Source organism: Plecotus auritus, assembly GCF_963455305.1.
Source record: "Plecotus auritus genome assembly, chromosome: 5".
Classification (NCBI taxonomy): domain Eukaryota; kingdom Metazoa; phylum Chordata; class Mammalia; order Chiroptera; family Vespertilionidae; genus Plecotus; species Plecotus auritus.
In genome coordinates this window covers 14633923-14653488 of record NC_137776.1, presented here as the reverse complement: position 1 = coordinate 14653488, position 19566 = coordinate 14633923, and the positions used below count along the sequence as shown (strand labels likewise).

General features: G+C 39.0%; 1 protein-coding gene across 2 annotated transcripts in view; it reads right to left on the bottom strand.

Annotated features, from left to right (window-relative positions):
• ADAM23 (ADAM metallopeptidase domain 23) overlaps positions 1 to 19566 on the bottom strand; it is a 154931-nt gene that overhangs the window by 80960 nt on the left and 54405 nt on the right. For both annotated transcript variants that reach the window (XM_080667498.1, XM_080667499.1), the window contains exon 4: positions 1204 to 1267. In XM_080667498.1, coding sequence (XP_080523624.1) covers positions 1204 to 1267 — 64 coding nt within the window. The remainder of the gene's footprint in view (positions 1 to 1203; positions 1268 to 19566) is intronic.

The following is a 19566-nucleotide window of genomic DNA, read 5'->3' as shown; positions in this document are numbered from 1 at the left end:
TGCTTGATTTAGCATTTCTGCTCACTTTCCACAGCATTAACTTTTAAGGAGACTCAAACACCCCCTCCCCCCTCCCCAAATGCAGCCTCAGGCAAGATCTGACGTTCCAGTAAAAATAACATATGGACGTCCTTAATCTGTGGCAGAAAATTTCACAGGTTTAGAACACACATCAAATCACAAATGTGCCCACTGTTGATGAGACAGTTATAAATCCTGAACAATGCCATGTCCCCATGGGCAGTATTAACAAGTAACTATTTGTTGTGAGGCTATCAGACTGACAAACCCAGTTCTCTGTGCTGCACACCCAGCAAACCCACACATGAAAGGTCCACTTTTCTACCGATACTCTAGCAATTTAGAAAAAAAGAATCCAATGACTATCCCCACTTTGGTTTGTTTCCCTCTGAGTCCTCTCCCGTGCCTGTGGTATCCGTGGACACTGCTTCGGCTCAACGGCATTCTGTGGACTTCCTGCAGATCCGAATCTGGATGGAGCCATTCCACTGGCAGAAATCACTGTCCCTTCCATACAAATAATCCACCTCTGGTTTTCATCTAAACCCACTTACTCCTCATTGAAGGGAACAAAAGTTAACCTCCCACTGAAGGAAATCAAGCACCCAATTACCTTTCTATTACAATGCTTGCTGGCAGGTTTATTTGCCTTCTCTCTGCCTTCATTTCTTCCTTTGCACAACAGGAATAATAATATCCACCTCAAAGAATTGTTGTGGAGATTAAGAGGGAGGGTGCTCCCTAAATCTTCCTTCCCCTACCTGCCCTCTGCCCTTCTCCAGCACTAAAGTCACTTGGATTAAATACTCATTCTAATGACCCACCCAGTCTTGCCATTCAGTTTCTATGACCATAGCCTGGTTATCTACTAATTTAAAATGCTGATATGGAACTGGATAGCTCTTTTTTATCATTCACTTATATAATATACTGTACGTGTAACCAAAACAAACATTTCTTTACTGCCCTAAATATACTGAATCTCTACTGTTATCTTCAACATGCAGTTTTAATCAATTTCTTCTAAATGTGCTTTAAAGTTAAAAACGTAAACATTTGGGCCATTGTATAAGACGACAGATACTTTTACTGAGCTAGACATCAAAACAATGCAGTGTGCCTTGACCAGGCCTATGACTAAGTCTATTTATACTACAGGACTTCATACGCGGTTAACCGTACCTTAGAGTACTGCGGTTTCCCATTCTCATAGTGAATCTCCACGTAATCAGAAGACAGCAAGCCACTACAAAGGAAAGACAATAGAGTGAGTTCTGCATCTAAGATACTTGGAGGTTTAAACATAATCAGCTCAGTAAATGGATATGAGGGCATTGTACACCACAGACAAGTAGCTACAGTCCAGAGAACAAAAAAGGTCATCGTCAAGTCTCAAGGTTATCCAGCATCAAATCATCCCTCAGTCTGTTAAAAAAACACAAGATACAGGTATTTAAGGGTGAGCTGCTTTTATACACACTATTCATCATTTGATTGATATGTCAATTAATATAGACCAAACAAAGAAGGCAGGGAACAGGAGGCGTTAGGCCCTGTAAAATCCCACTATAGTGCTCTAAATAATTAGAATCTCATAAAACGTAATCTCCGAGAAGGAGGATAGAATAAAGGCTGGGTAGTAGGTTGCTCAGGCCACACGATCCCTATCACAACTATTCAACTCTGATGTTGCATCCCAGAGCCAACCACAGGCAACATGCAAACAAAAGAACACTTCTGTGTTCCCATACAGTTCATTTACGGCCACTGAAATGTGAATTTCACATAATTTTCACACATGGGGAAATCTTCTTCTTCTTTATTTTTGATCAGCCATTTAAAATTGTTAAAAACATTCTCAATCCAGGATTGTACAAAACCAGATAGGACCGGATTTGGTCCAAGGGCCATAATTTGCCAACTCCTGAAATAAAATCATAGTTACGTATATAGATTTTGAAGTCAGACAAAGTAGGATTTAAAGCCTAGCCCAGCCCCTTAATCGTGGTGTGACTAAGGACAAGTTACCTATCGGCCTTTATGGGAGTCAAATGAAGACGAGAAAGAGTGTGAATCTCACAGGACACTGTGAGGAGTCAACGAAAACGCCTATGCAGTGCTTAGCCCAGAACTCGGCACGGAGCACGCGCTCAGCAATGGCACTGAGGCTGTCACTGTGGATTTTAACTCAACTTCTTCAAACACATTTCTCTGTATACAACGTGGGACATGCAAAATATGAAAGAACACTGGGCTGCTTTAGGGCATTTGGATTCTCATTTGCATTCTGCCACTAGAAGTGATAACTCGAGTTTACTGAACACTTACTATGTCCTAGGCACTGTGTGTTAACTCATACAGTCCTAAGGGTAACTGAAGGACAACAGTAGTTCTGCTACGAGCCAGATGTGTGTCTTAAATGTAGGCCTCCATTTCCTCTTCTGCAAAAGGAAGGGCTGGAGCAGACGAAACCTCAGGTCCCTTCCTGCTCGGACAGTCTGTTTTCTGTGATTCTACCTAACTGTAGGTTTTCTTGTTAGGAACTCTTGACACTACTTCTTTAACCGACATAGATAGGTTAGGGCTCAATGGTTTTGCAGTTCTAAAATGAGCGAATGAGGAGGCTGGAGGAGGGCCGGAGCCAGTCAGCAGAGTTCCTGGGAGTCGCACTGTGCACCTGCATGGTTTCCTACATGAGCCAAAGGGCAGCCTTCACAACATAGAAATAAAGTACACGCCTGTGCCCTGGACAGGTTTTTTTAATGGAATTACTAATTAAATGTGTGTACCTCTTGATGATTCTACATGGCACATACTCACTCCCTTTTAAAATATAAATAATAGTCAAAATAACAATTCTTCACTCTATATACTTGGGAATACCTGACAGGGTGCAGAAACTTCTTTCATATCCAGTTAATGAAGTCAGCTAGCAGCACCAGGAATATACATAAACAGGGCTGTTGATAATAACATTTCTCTGAGGAACACTTCCTGTCTCACCAGGAGACAGAGAGGTTGCGCTAACTGCATTCTAATTACCTCTCTCTACAGGTAATTCATTATTTTCAAAATTCTCAACCACACAGTCACTGGAGCATGTCTAAGGGTGGCAAATAAAAGTTCTTTTAGACTGCTACTTTTGCTTGTAATTACAAAGGCAGATGGTTTTCTAACCATTAACTGCCAGATCTGATAAAGGTCACTTTAATTATTCTATTTTTCCATTTTAAAGGGCCTCTCCCTCCACCCCACTCCCCCAAGTTACACACTTCTTTCTAGTATTGACTGCTTTGGGGAATATTAAAGAAGAAAAACAGCTCCTTTTCTAAGAGCCTGTGACAGACACTGAGATAGACATAAAATGACACCGTATGCTCCCATGGCCCGTTACTCCACCTTCCCACCTCCTATAAATAGCACCCATCCCCATCTGCTCCATCCTTTCCTCCTGGATGACCGCAGCTATCCCTCCCTTAAAACTTCCTTTCACTCATTGCAGCATCCTTAGCACTTGGATGATGCCTAGCGCACAGTAACCCTAATCAACATTTGCTGTGTGAGCTAACATCAACCAACATCTACGAGACGTCAGGCCCGCACCATGAAGGGTGAATGGCTTCTAGTGTTTTGGAAAAACATGCTTTCTTTTAGGCAACCTTGTCATGAGAGCTGGTGAGTGGGATAATCAAGCATGTTGTTCAGAATGAGACAGCATAGGTAACAGGGCCTGAGGCGATGAGGAAGACTCCTAGGAAAGACGGGCACTGGGCCCCAGGTAAACCATCTGTTCTCCATGAGCAAAAGCTCATTCACTTCCCTGTAACACATAGTGGAACCACCAGTCTCTAGAACGGCCAGCTCTGAAATGAGCAGGTTGAGCCCTCGGGCTGTATCTCTGATGAGTTCATGGAGTGGATTGCTGGGAGCAGAACAAGCTCTTCTGAAGGGACCTAGAAGCCAGCAGGGCGGGCTTTCCCTCACCAGCAGAGCTAAGGAAAACCCAGAAGAAGAGTAGCAAGCACCAAGGCTTAACAACTGGGTGCTCCATAATTTATCCAAATCAGGCCATTTCTGGGAGGAAAAAAGAGGTATATTAATAATTATGCTAGGACAACAGACATACATCAGGAAGGACTGTTCTGGGGAAAGTGGGACACCTGGTTACATAAAGGTCAAATTTAAGGTACGCACATCAAGTTCTACATGAGAGGTCAGGCGAGTTTATGGGTGAAAAACACTCTAAAGGTAAGATGCTACTCATAAGCAAGCAGTGTGTGAGTACGTCTCCTCTGCCAGTTGTTTTGGGTTCTGTAATTGCTTTACATGCCACTATTTTAAGACAGTCTTGAGTAGGCACCTCAGTTTCTCTTTCTCGGAGCCTAATATCAGCAGGTTGCTATTGGGAGAGGAGTGAGCAGTGGCAGATGTGGAAGCTGGGAAGCTGGGAGTCCACGGTCACTATAGCAGCCTGGACTTGTCAGGTCTTGACCCGCCGCCATGCCGTGCGACACAATGCCTTTGTTCTGAAGTGGAGAGTAGCACAAATATCCCAATTCAAGTCTCACTGGTGAAACACATAACTTAGTTTCCATATGTGTTCAAACTGGAATTGGAACAGAAGTCAATATTTATGTGAACAAAGAATGAAAAATTGTGTGTACAAAGAAAGGAATGCCGCTAATATCCGTTTTCATAATGCTCTCACATGATTATCCTCTGTCTGACAGTGTTTAACTTCTCAGTTTTGGGAGCCCTGATCATCCCAAATGGTCCTTAACACATTCACCCAAGAAGTCTGCGCCACCCTCCCCACCAGGTCTCACATTTGTGTTTAATGACAACAAATGCTGGTCACTGTGGATATTCTCAACTTCGTGGAGCTTCAAGCATAAGAGCATTGTACAATGAAGCACCGTGCCTGCTCCCTCGTTACCCTACAGGCTTCTCTCTTTTTCTTTTATTAAACATAAATATTTTTAATTTTTCCAGTACTATAAATTGCAATGAAAAGAGACACAGAATTTAAACTCGGCACATTCATACACACATACCATAATCCTTCTGCCCTTACATTGCTTCCCTTTTTGAAAACAATAGACTTAAAAGTAAAATGATTTTTCAATCACTTTTCTCAGGTTTTAAGTTTGATTTCATCCCACCTAAAAATATTTTTATACCAAAAGTTGTTTCAACTAGAAGATATGTACTCCTTTGGGTACAATACAGTAAGACTTTTAAGCTGTGTTAAAATATTATAGGTATGGAAAGGTTGGGACTTAAGGGCGTAAAAATATGTTAAGTGAATGCAAGTAATTATTGGTTGAATTGAGGCTTTGCGTTAGGTCAAACAAAGGTGGCCTGCTAGGCCAGGGCTGGGGAATGTGGGCACACCTCATAGGCACAGAGCTGCAGGTGGAGAACATAGCCAGCACAAGCAGGATGGAGGTGTCGGGGTGTAGGCTTGTTGAAGGGTCACAGTGGGAATTTAATGAGTTCCTAAACCACATAAGAGGTTGCAGCAGAATTTTAATGAGTAGGCACTCCTGTATCTCAGAGGTAATGGTCCCATGCACCATAATACAGTTAAGAACACCCTAGTATATTAAAAACAGGAAACCTAGGCAGACTGCAAATTAAGAGAAAGGGAAGTAGAGAAAGAAGATGTTAGGAGGGAGGAAAGGGATAAACTTGAGGTGATGTAACAACTGAGCACCCTGACTCAAGCTGGCTTGATTCGCCAATTCAGAATTCCCTTCTGAGAAGGTAGCACCAATAGAACACTTCTAATTAAATAAAAAAGAAAGATGTTCCATTTCTCTTCTCCGACTTTTAAATTAGAACACATGACTGCCAGTATCTCTGAAGGTGGACCAGTAATTTTGAAATTCCTCTATGATACAATTATAGTTATTCTCACATATGTGGTTTTACAACCCCATATGTCATGAAACAAAAAATTTTAAACACAAAGAAAACTGCATCCAAATGAAGGTGACATACTTTTTGAACACAGTTACACATAACTGAAGCGCTTTAACAATTTTCAAATAATGAATATTATAGTTTGTCGAATATTGCTAATCCAGGTTATGTTCTGATCTGCCCAATATTTAGTTACACGAGTATGAAACCAGGCATCACACGTAGTGAAATTGTAGGGAATGGATATGTATCCATTACTATCAAGCTTGCCTTCTAATGACCTTGTCCAGAGAAATGACTTTCCTCAAGTCCAGTTCTTACCACATCTTAGAAGAAGAACTCCCTGCTTCAACCATTTTTAGTACATATAGAAAAAGTGCACATTTGCTTATACAGCATCCATTCTTCCCAGGTATGCAGGAATGGTTATAAGATAAACATGCAAAAATAAAATACATTTCTATGTGCACCGTAAAACAACCTAGCAATAATCTCTGGGGGAAAGTTTCTGGAAACAATGACAACAATGGCAGCAAATTTTACATGTGTATGATGTATGGGAATCTTAATACATATATGTACATATGTATAGATATACATACACTCTATAAATTGAATCTAATCCCAAACAAGATTTCAGAAAGTTTTTTAACTTAATAAAATTATTCTAAAGTTCATCTTAAAGAATAACTACCCAAACATTTTTTTTTAAAAGAGGAGTGGCAATAGGACCTTATCCTAGTATACCACAACAGTAACCAAATACAGCGAGCACTGGTCTGATGAGACAGCCCAGAGGGCAGAACAGAAAGTTGAGAAGAGATTCGAGTTGTAAGAAATATGCCTCTGATTTATCTTCATAGAAAAGAAACAGCATGTGGCCAGGCGGCTGCTGAATTTCCCCAGAGCAAACAGGATGTGGGGGTGGGAAGAGAGGATGAGATCTGTAAGTGTGGCTGACGGCACATGTCCTAGGAAGATTTTCCCTAGAGTGGGAGGTGTAGTCAACTAGAGAAGGCCCAAGCCCATGTTTTAAAATAACCCAATGGGAAACAGCAAGACCAGGCAACCTATTAGGAAATAGGTGATCAAATAGTCCTCAGCCAATGAGGAACTGGAGGAGGGTCGAAATACATAGGCTATCTTCCCTGCCCTAAGTGTGATCCTGTACAATGGGTGCCTGCTCTCGAGAGTGTTATTAAAAGTCTCCTTCTCACCATGCTTATTTCCTCCTCCGTCAATTGACATGTGGACAGGTGAGCCATTTTTCACAAGGTTCACATCAAAAATGTAAAATGTAGAAACAATGGCATTTTAAATTGGTAGAGAAGGGAGTAAATAAAGGATAAATATGTTTGGAAGACCTGACTAAACATTTTAGGAAAATTACATCCTTACATCAAATCTTACACCAAATAATAATATAGTTATTAAAGGAATGTATGTTTAAAAGGAAAGCCATACATTTACTATAAAAATATAGCTGCATATTAAGGAGACATCATTTTAAGCATGACATTAAACCTAGAAATCATTTTTTTTAAATGACTATAAAAATTTCTTAAATCTTCGTAAGTTAAAAAATACCATAAACTAATTTTCCAGACAAATTGAGAACAAAGCACTTACAAAATACAGAATATGAAAAACAAAGGTTGCTATCTTTAACATAAGGAGCCAAAAACAAGTAAAAGCAAACAAATGAACAGAAAGTGGGCCAAGAACATGGGCAGACGATTCACAAAATATAATGTACTAGTACACAATGCAATTCACAGAAAAGAAAAAAACACAAACAAAAAATACTAGTGGTGATCAATCATATACAAATCTACAATTATATTAGTAATAAAAGACCTGGAAGTTAAAATAGCCATGAGGGACCACTTTCCCCCATCAGCTTAGAAAGTAAACATGAGTGATATTAGCCAGAGCTGGCAAGAACAGAGGAAAACAGGCACTCCACGCTTACTTACTATTGGGAACATGAATTAATGTAATATGCCTTTCCAGAGGGCAATTTAGCAATAGCCATCAAAAGCCCTGAAAGCGTGTTTGCTCTCTAAATCCGAAAGTTTTTATGATCTTATAAGTGCTACTTATAAAGATTTCCTGAGGAAATAATTAAACAAGAACAAATACCGCATGCACGCACACAGCTATTCTCTTAATGATGTAGATGTGAGTAGGTTTCTATGTTTTCACAGACACTGGGAAAGATGGGAAAGATGTTCACAACATCATTCAATGAAAAAAAAAACACACAGATGAGAAAATATTACATTATGTGTGGTAACTTTTTTAAACTATGTTTCCATATGTATGTCCACAGATAGAAAAAACACCTGCAGAGAAATACACACAAATATAATAGTGGGATACTGCTTCCTGTAAAACTTCTAATGGTTTTTGTTTTCTTTCGTTGACCCATAATTCCCAAGGTTTTTACAATGAATGTTTTACCTGTTAAAGTAAAAAAACTACAAGTTATGCTTTTTAAAGGAAGAGAAACAGGAAGGGAATTGACTAATTTCAGGCCCAAGAAAGGAAATGAGCCCCAGACGCTGACAATACCACCACCGACCACACAGGGAGTAGTAGCCCCGCCTGGCCATCTCTGCCCCCCTCAACTCAATAAGACCAACATTCCCTGAACACCAGAAGGAAGTTTGGGTGAGGACAGAAGCGAAACAAAAGACAGTCCCCTTAGCCTCAACGTGGTTATAATGTCCTAATCAAAATAAGACAAGGCAGCAAATACCGTAATATCGTAACAAAGTTTCGAGGGGTTCCAAAGGGGAAATTAATTTCCACTAAGAGGATCGGGAACTTTTTAAAAAAGAAAGCAGGCCAGGACAGGTCCATAACAAAATATGGACAGGAACATATGGGCAGGACAGAGCAGGTCACGTGGACAGGGATCAGGGTGTGCAAGCACATGAGGCAGGAAAAGGTTGAGAGCCATACAGAAGCAGCTTGAAGTTCAGCATGGCCAGGGCATCAGTCACAGGGAGACAGAGTCAGAGACAGATTTGGGGCCGGACAGAACACAGGTTTAAGCAAAGAATTGGAATTTTGAAAGCAAAGGGCACTCTAGGGCCAGGACTCAGAACTTGGAAGGCCGAACATGGCTCTTCCCTTTATAAGAGCTGAGAGCAAGTAGTACATTTCTGTCCTCAGAAACTGCCCAGACTTGAGGGCCTGAGAAGGGCTGAACAGACTTGTTCCTTTAGCGGGTCAATTAGAGCCATCTGCAAAGTAATTAATGTTAGCAGCAGGAGACGATGGCCAGAGCCCAGCTAAGACACCAAGAAAGGGCCTTTCCACATGTAAAAACCTGTAGCTTTAACTTTCCTTCACTCATTCAATTAATGGCTGAAGACTGACTGGGAGAAAAACAATGAAGCAAATGAGAGTCAAAGGAAAGAGGAGCGAAGATTCAAGATTGCTTCGCTCTTTACGTCAATATTTCCATTTGTTTAAATATCTTTATGGTAAATCAGAGATGTTAGTCCTAAAACTTGTTATGCAAATGCGAGTACGAACTTTGCAATTTTATGCTGTTTTAATAAAGAGTTAAGATTTGTATAAAATACCCACAATTGTCTTTTGTGTGCTCTTTTCCTGTCTTTGTACCCTACCTAGGTGGCTAACCCTTTGTCTCCTGCTGCCACAATCTGAGCATGCGTGGTATCTCCTGGCTGAACTGAGACCCAAATCCTCTGCAGAGCAAGTCTCAGGAGACGACAGACTAAAGACAAGCCTGCACAGCCCTATAAAGGAAGAGGCGCTTGAAGTTGTCACTGCACCAAGGCTTCTCTGTACTAAGCAAAGACAACGCTGTGCAGTTATGGTACCCTTCATACATGTAACACAGGCACATTTAGAGATAACCATAGTCTTCCTAAATATTAGAAATGTTTAAGAAATTATCCCAATGTAGCAATTAGAAACATATCAAATCAATATGGCAGGTAAGAGCACAACATAGCAAAAAAGGGAAGAGGAAGGAAAAGAACTTTTTAATGATTTTTTTCAAGCAAGTACAAAATGATTATCATACAAAATGGCACCAATTTTTTGAAATTACCATTTAGAAAAAAATGATCTTCAAACTTATCCCACCTTCTGAGCACATTTATTAGAAAATTATTCACTGAGCCTTTGATTGTTAAAAAAAAAAAAAAAAAAAAAAAAAGTCATAATGTGCCTAAAGGCTAATTTGTCCAACCAAAGAGGATTTTTCATTCTTCCAAATTATGTACCACTTCAAAATAAGAAAAAGATAACAGACTTTTGAAAATGACAGAATTTATTGGAAAAACTACCATTCATCTGGAGCTTCTCCGGAAAGGGGATCTCTTCCAACCAGTGTGCATTTCAGATTCGATGTGGTTTATCGGAGCGCTAAGTGGGCCTTTTTCGTTTTGCTCACTGTTACAGCCTCAGTCACGGAAGAATGCCTGAACTAAGCAGGCAGCCAGAGCTATTTGTTTGGTGAATGAATTAACATAAATTAATGAATAAGTGGGTAAACAGGAATCAAGAGATCCAATTCCTAGTCTTTCTCTGCCACTGACCATCTCTGAGATTGTGGAGCAAGTTTTCTTCCTAATAAGTACACTAGATTATAGTTTCTCTAAAGAAACTTCCAACTCTAGCATAGTGAATGTGAGCATGACTGCCATCATCTACCCTAAAAACATACCCATGGCTAAGCTGGAACTTGGGGGCTATTCCTGCACACATCTCATCCATTTGCTACAGGCTTTGTCAAATAATCAACTGTCCGTCTACTGGGCCAGTGTGCTGGGACTTCAGGTGGACCCCTTCCATATGGTGCTGAAAGAACAGTTCCATTCATGGCTCCGTACATACGGTACAGAGCTGCTTTATAATGTTTTTCTAATTCTACGTATTTCTCTGTACCTCAACCAAAAAAGAACACCTCAATTCTAAGGTGTGAAGTAATAAACTCTTTCTACACATTAGATTAATAAAGAACAGAAAACATTTTCAAAGAAACTAATCTGAGAGCTAATGATCAAGGTCTGCTAAAGCCACATTTGTGTTAATACCAACTTATTTAAGTGGTGTGTTGAAAATCAGACAACCCAACTACAAAACCATTACTTCATTGTAATTAAAACTATTCCAAAATTTAAAGTCATACTAGCATGCTTTATCATAAAGATATGAAAAACCAAGGGTAACAGAAAAATAAGTACTTATGATAAGTAGCTTATGATAAGCAAATTTCATGAGATGTGATGTCACTTAGAAAAACATGTATAAAATAGTGATTACAGGTTACCAACTTAATCTATTCCAGTCTAATTATACAACCTGGACATTTTGTGTAATACAACAATTGAATTTTCATCTTTTAAAAGCTACTCACATCATTAAGTATTTGTACTTGATTTTCTAAATTTATTTAAAAGTCTTTTAAAATAATTTATAGGCAGACACCTTCCTTCTATTTTAATGTATATAATGTCCTAGTAATCAAATCAAATCAATGGTGGTAGAAAAAAGTAGATTTATAAATCATATTTTTAAGACAATTTCTATAAATAAGCTTTTCCTCCAGCCAGATAACTTTCATTAAATTGTCTAAAAATTTTAAGCCCATGTAGACAATCTTATCCATTCACCATTAAAATGCCTCTCACTGTTTGGACCAAAGCAAAACTTTTATAAGACTCTAAAAGCAGCCAAATCCCAAGGAGACTGACACAGAAAAAAAGGAGAAACTACTCTATTTAGATCCTTTTAGAGAAACTATTTTTAGTTTAATCTTAAAACCAGATATTTTTAGAACCCTGGTGGAAATTGTAATAATTATATGTGATCTATAATGGCAAATTCATTGAGTATCAATAGTAAGTTCCAGGATCATTAGTGGGCAGGATTGGAGATGATAGGGAAGGAGAAAGATTCTTCATATGTGAATTAATTCATATCCAAGAAAGCCATACCAAGGTGAGTAACTTGCAATAAGGGTGGAAAATAAAGTGGACTACATTCAGAGAAAAAATCAGAACCTAGCAGTCTGGTATAGTTGAAACTCTAGGTCAAGAGAATAATCTGCAGTTGAAATGTATGTGGAGGCTAGAGGTCATACCAGCAGGTAAACATCACATAAGAAAATGAGATTCTCCAAACTACCATCCCACATAAAGGGCAGGTACTATGTTCTTGGTATTGTTGCCTACACAGAGGGGGCATTCTAATGCAGTTTTGTGGATGATGAGTCAATAATCCAGGAAACTCAGAAGAAACAAAAGATGAGATAAGTTGGCATATCACACTCCACTCCAAGGAATCCACGGGAAGCTGAGGGTCCTCCCAGCAGAACTTAGCCCCTAGGTAAGTAGGGTGGGGCCTCAGACAGGACTGGCAGAGGCAGGAAGAAAGCTATGAGACTCTCTATGAGGTTTTGACTTCACGGATACTTATCTGTCTCTATCTCACAGATAAGTATCTGTGAAGTCAAAAGCCAATCCCAAGCAATGTATGGCTGAAAGAAGAATGGAGGATGGGAGCAGATGTGAGAGGAAGATTACTCTAAGGGCAGTCCTTATTATAATTTCATCGCCTACCTAGAACTTTATGAAAGGTGTGTGTGTTTGTGATTTCTTTTTTTTTTTTTTTTTTTTTTAAATATATTTTATTGATTTTTTACAGAGAGGAAGGGAGAGGGATAGAGAGTCAGAAACATCGATGAGAGAGAGACATCGATCAGCTGCCTCCTGCACAACCCCTACTGGGGATGTGCCCGCAACCAAGGTACATGCCCTTGACCGGAATCGAACCCGGGACCCTTGAGTCCGCAGGCCAACGCTCTATCCACTGAGCCAAACCGGTTAGGGCTGTTTGTGATTTCTTAATGGACAACCTATAATAAACAGTAAGACATGGGAATACTGCTAGGGTATCTCCTCAAGGATCAGGAGTCAATGAGGCAAAGAGAAATTGGGTGCTCTCAAAATGGCACACCAAAATAGGACATTTCTAATTGTTCCTTATAACATCAGACAAGAGAATGCTGGGTGACAGTGCACTGAATATTTTCTTTTTTTTATTGTCTAAAGTTTTACATAAGTCTCCTTTTTCCCCAATTGACCCTCCTCGCCCCAGCCATTCCCACCCCAGACAAGCCCCCACCACTCCAGTGTCTGTGTCCATTGGTTATGCTAATATGCATGCATACAAGTCCTTTGGTTGCGCTCTAACCCTCCCACCTACCCTGCCATTTGTCTCTGGATCTATTCTTGTTCATCAAATTATGTTGGTCATTATATCCCACATGAGTGAGATCATGTGATATTTAGTTCCTTCTTTTTTGTAGCGGCATAGTATTTCATTGAGTTAGATGTACCAAAGTTTTTTAATCCACTCATCTGCTGATGGGCACTTAGGCTGTTTCCAAATCTTAGCTATTGTATATTGTGCTGCTATGAACATAAGGGTGCATGTATCCTTTCTGATTGGTGTGTCTATTTTCTTGGGATATATTCCTAGAAGTGGGATTACTGGGTCAAATGGGAGTTCCATTTTTAACTTTTTGAGGAATCTTCATACTGTCTTCCACAGTGGCTGCACCAGTCTACATTCCTACCACACTGAATATTTTCATTATATATTCTGAACCTTTCATTTTAGCCTAATTCTAATTTCAGTGAGACAGCACAAACAGCTGGACCCTTGTAAGGACTGTTAATTCTCCTCACAATCTTAAACACATTTTCCTTCTATAGCATACAAGGAACAAACATGCTTCCACCTCTTTATTTTCTTCTGAAATTTGTTATTATGTTCTATATCTCAACCTGAACGGTGGGTATATATGAATGTCCACATTTATATTATTCTTTGAGATGTAAAAATGTATTTCTACTCTTTAATGCATATAGTTCATAATTTTAATAAATTAAAGGAAAAGGAACCCAAAGCATCTATAATTCATAGAAGCAGAAGAGCTCAGTACAATTCTGACATTAAAAATCTGGAGACAAACTGAGCCAGAAATGGACCAAGGAAAAGGCATCTAGCATGGGAAAGCTATCACTACCAAGACCAGAGCGGGGAAACTCTAAAGGATATGTGGGAGGTGAAAAGCACAGAGAGAACAAAAGGCAAAGAACTTTCTCCTTCTCTTAAAATAGTAGGCTTATTAGGCCATTTTTAGACTACAGTGTTCATGCAGGAGCCCATTTCTATTAAAAGAGTGAAACTCAGAAAGGGAAAAGTTCTTGGGATATACCAAAGTATGAAAAAGGAAAGTACAGAAATGTAGCAAAATGGAATAGTCCTGACAGGATTTGAGCTACATGTGATTTTTATTTTCAAAATATTTAACTCTCAAACGACAGAGTTAAAGAAACAAAAGATTGAAGGGGCGAGACAAACATAATCCTTGCACACACTGATTTTCCATGGAATTATATTAAAACAGGGAAGAATGTGGGTGGTGCGAGGTTACCTAAACCTCATAGAGAGTGCTGTCACCACAAATAACTGGTTTCAGAACAAAATGGCAGCCCTGGCTGGGTGGCGCAGTTGGTTGGAGCATTGTCCCATGCACCAAAAGGTGGTGGGTTTGATTTCCCGTCAGGACACATACCCAGGTTCCAGGTTGGATCCCCAGTCAGGGTACACACAGGAGGCAACTGACGGATGTTTCTCTCTGTGTGTCTCTCTGTCTCTCTCTTTCTCCCTTCCTCTCTTTCTAAAATCAATAAAAACATATCCTTGAGTAAAGATTTTAAAAAATGGCAGGTGATACCATCTCAGACCCGTCACTAAAATAATCTAAAGGCTTTAGTTTTTAAAAAAGAAATCCTTGTTTTCAATAACCAAAACTGCCATGGCTGGAAAATACCAATCTCAGTTGTTTTCATAATCACTTACAAACATTTGTAATTCTTAATGCATACAGCTGTCTTCCCAATCTCACTCCCACATTCTCCCATTGTTTATGAGATTTATTTGTACACAGGAAGGTGGAATTCATGGATGACACCACCAACCGTGGGTTTAAGGACAAGTAAGAGCTGGCTGCAACTATACTAAGGTAGACTCACATTATACAATGCAAACCACATCTATGTTATATGCTCAACAAGGTAAGACCTTTTTCAGAGTTCCTATTTTTTCATCAAGAAGCCTGTATTACATTGTTAGACATTTAGAACATCCAATAATTCTGAAAATTGGATTGTTCTAAGAGTGTTTTCACATGCATGCTCAGAAGGTCAGATCAATATTATAAATTGCCCTATTTTTATACACCATGTTTAAAATTCTGTGGCCATGTAATGACATTTAACAGCCCTTTTGGATGACTAATAATATCTCAAACCAGAGGATACTTTTGAGATGACTAATCATTTAAATACCCACATTAAGCTGCAATCCAAAATCAGAAAGGACTGAGTGAAGTAATAGCATAATGAGTTTTCTTCCTTTTTTCTGTGCCTCATGCCTGATCCTTCCTATATTCTTAACTAGAAAGGAATATTAGTTTGTTTATCCATTAAGAGGATATTAAACAGGTTGTTTTAAAAGTTAATTCTAATTTTTTACCACATAACCTTAGATAACACGCCTGTGGATATCAGTTCTCTTTACTCTTTTATGCGGGTTGTAGCTATTGCATCATTCTCTAGAGTTGCCTAAATTTCACCACAGGTGTCACTGAAAGAATAATCTAAACACCCTCAATCCCTGTCATCTCTACCTAGTTTTAGATAACTCAGTGAAAGTTACTAGACCCGCATTATTACCAAGTGACCCTTTCTATAAGTCCAAGGTTATGGCCACTATAGCATACCCAAGAGAAGTAGTGCATAATGGTCAAATACTTCCAAAGACTGGAAATGTTTCCCTCCCTCTCATTTTCCATTTTTGACTACCATTGATTTTTTTTTCCATGTTCACATTCCTGACATATATAAACTCTTCATAAATAACAACAGGATAAAAATAGATTAATTTTCAAAAACTATGAAGCTAAATACTGGGAAATCTGAGCCATCATCCAGCTCCCCAGAATATGAACAGGTCAAAGCCTTTCAGAGGTGATGTGAAGGAGGTGAAAGTGCCAACACCTGCTCACCACACAAAGCTCAAAGGAAGCTCTGCAATAATTTCCACAGACCCCTTCCTGACCCCACTGAGAGATGTGCCTCTCCACAGCAGAGTTACTGACTGGCAAGGAATGAGGAAAGCAACAAACGCAAACAAGCTGTGGGGCCCTGGCTCATCTCTCCCTCCCAGGCTCGCTTCTCCACACACTGTGCTTCAGCAAACAGCTAGCCCCATGCATGGAGCCATAACTAAAAAGTAATGAGCAGGGGACTTGAGCACAGATGCTGAGGAAGAAAAGAAGGAAGCCAAAGCCGGGGAGATGGAGGATATATATATCACATCCCAAGGAAACAGAGGAAATGATCAGATAAACACTGCTCTATGGCCTCAAAAAAAAATTACAGAAATGACCTCTTTTTTTAAAAGGAGCTCAGAGAAACATAATAAAAAGAATGGACTAAGTTGGAAAGGAAACTAGCAAAGCTCCAGAGAAAAAAAAATAAGCATTACGAGGATGCACATCAAGTTGGAAACAGAAAAATAAAAAACAGGAATCAATGATAAAATGAAAGAGATGACACAGAAGGTAGCATAAACACATTGTTGATATTCCTGAAGAACAGAAAGAAACACATGGAAGAGAAAAAATAGGCAAAAACAGAACATAAAATCAAAGAGAGACTTGAATTTGCAGTTCAAAAAGGCAAACCATGTTCCTGGAAAACTTTTTAAAGCACCATTAACACTAAATAGTGTCCTTAATCCTGGGAAAGTTGCTGATAAGGAAAAACCACATAATCATGTAAGGCAGGGGGAAAAAAACTCTCTAAAGAGGGAAAACTAGGTTGCCTCAAGCTCATTCGCTGCAATTCTCCACACCCCCCATAAAGTCCTGGGCAAAGTATGATGCCAAAATTTCCTATCCAGCCAAGTATATACTCTTCAAGTACAAGAATAATAAACACTTTCAAGCATTCGAGAATCATGAAATATAATACCTTAAAGTCTATCGAACAATATACTTTTCAATTAATTTCAGGCAAGCAAAATACAAATAATCCAGGAAGAATGAAGGGACCGTGGTAAAAGGATTCATGATGGGCACGAAATCCCTTAAGAACTGATGCTCCTTGTGGGAACTGTGGTTACTGACCAACGTACAAATGTTATAAACCTTGACAATGTAAAGACAAGTATTATAACACAGGGGAGGAAGAAGGTAAGAAGAAGTAGAAATACGTTAATTTTTCCTCACTCAAATTCACAAGCTAGTTAATGATTACAAATAATGTTCTTCATAACTTATTGGGACTTCTTTTTTTTTTTTTTTTAGCAAGTAACATCTCTTGTTATGAAGAAATACTCATCTGACCTTCATCAATTCCTTTAATTTCACTTGTTTCTTTGAAAATTTGTATCCTTTTGCTGATAATTCTGAAAGTGAAAACCAGATCTAAACCATCATTGTGAGAAGCCTTAGTTTGCAAATATATACAACTTGCAAATTCAATAACTGGCAAGTTTCATAGTCCCTTCTTCCTCAGCAAGACACATGGCTCTACCAACATCTGAAGAGGAAACCTTATGGGAATCATTTGGTACTTAATAGCTCAAAACCTACATTCTCAGTCCCAGAATACTCATCACATTTCTGATATACTCATTCTTCTTTCCGCTTAATCTTTACTATTTAAATAATTTGAAATATTTATGGGCAAATTGTACAAAGTATTACTCATATGGATAGCTACCTTTATAAAGTTATTCTGTTACAAAATAAAATAATACCTCTTTATTTCCAGGCCTCAGATTTCCAAGCCTCTTAAATGTGGTCAGCATCAAAGACACACAGCAAAAAGGCTCATAGAGCCCTCGCTGGTTTGGCTCAGTGGATAGAGCATCGGCCTGTGGACTGAAGGGTCCCAGGTTCGATTCTGGCCAAGGGCACATGCCTGGGTTGTGGGCTCGATCGCCAGTAGGGCCCGTGCAGGAGACAGCCAACTGATGATTTTCTCACATCATTGATGTTACTATCTCTCTCCCTTCCTCTCTTAAATCAATAAAGAAATATATTAAAAAGAAAAAAAGACATCTTATTTCTCAAAAAAAAAAAAAAGGCTCATGGAGTCTGTGAAGTCACTATTTTAAAGGCAGGACATCTCTTACACTTGGCTAGAGAGGACCTCAAGTCTTTATTCAAGGTTACTAAATCTTGATTTGCATAAAATGCTAATAATTTTGGTTATTTCTCTTTCTGCAACATTAAGAAGCAACAATATAGTTAAGAGCTGGGCTGAAAGGGCAGGTTCCCTGACAGCAAAAGTTATAGCCTACAGCAAGAAAACAGACACGAGATCTATTATATAGCTGGTCAACCAGGCGAAACAATAACCTTGAATATTTTTTTAAAGTTAAATTATATCTAATATATATTCTATCAAACAAACAGGTAATTATTTAACCCATTTTAGAAGGATTTTTCAAAATGACTCTTTACTATATCAAGGAATAAGCTTTAGTTACCTGGAAACCCCACTTAATATAAAACAATCCAGTCCCCAGCAACCTTTATAAATGAAAATTCACAATATAAGACCTTTAAAAAAATAGCCTGGTATAGGTTTTAGGAGATGGGGGAAAAATAGGTCAAAATTTACATAGTTTCAGCAAACATAAATGTGTAAGTGGAACTGTGATAATTTTGAGTGGTTTTTAAATAGAACCTTACTATAGTTTTCAATCAAGTGCTTCCATGAATAGAAAAATAGAAAATAAGAGACTGCTTAGAAACCCTTACCCTAGCCATCAAAAAGGCCAAGACCAGAATCAACTTATGACAGGATATTTACAAAAGTTTATTAATGGGCAGGAAATAGAAAGTGCACTTTGTTGAAGTGTCTATTATACCTGTTAAGTGTCTATTGTACATGCCGGTCTCTTTCACATACCGCACCTTGGTTAGGCCTCCCATCAGACTCAGTCTACAGTTTAATAAACTGAGGCTCAGAGTAATTCTATGACTTTCCCAAGTGGCAGAATCAGAATGCTATAAACGTAAATTATATTTTTCACCACACCACAGGAGTAATTTATTCATCACACAAGTAACTACTGCCCTCTACCTAGAGTCAGGCATGGCGCCAGGTGCTGATGGACCATGTATTCCTTCACCTCTCTTCCTTTTTTCACCTCTGTCTCCTCTCAACCAACCTTCAGACAGTGCCTTTTTATCTCATTTATTATAAGAAATCATCCAGCCCTGCTGGCGTGGCTCAGTGGTTGAGCGTCAACCTATGAACCAGGAGGTCATGGTTCAATTCCTGGTCAGGGCATATACTTGGGTTGTGGGCTCCATTCCCAGTATGAAACCTGCAGGAGGCAGCCAATCAATGATTTTTCTCTGACCATTGATGTTTTTATCTCTCTATCCCTCTCCCTTCCTCTCTGAAATAAATAAAAATACATTTTTAAAAAAAGAAATCATCCACATAAACTTTATTTTTATCCCACAGGTACCAGTCCCTC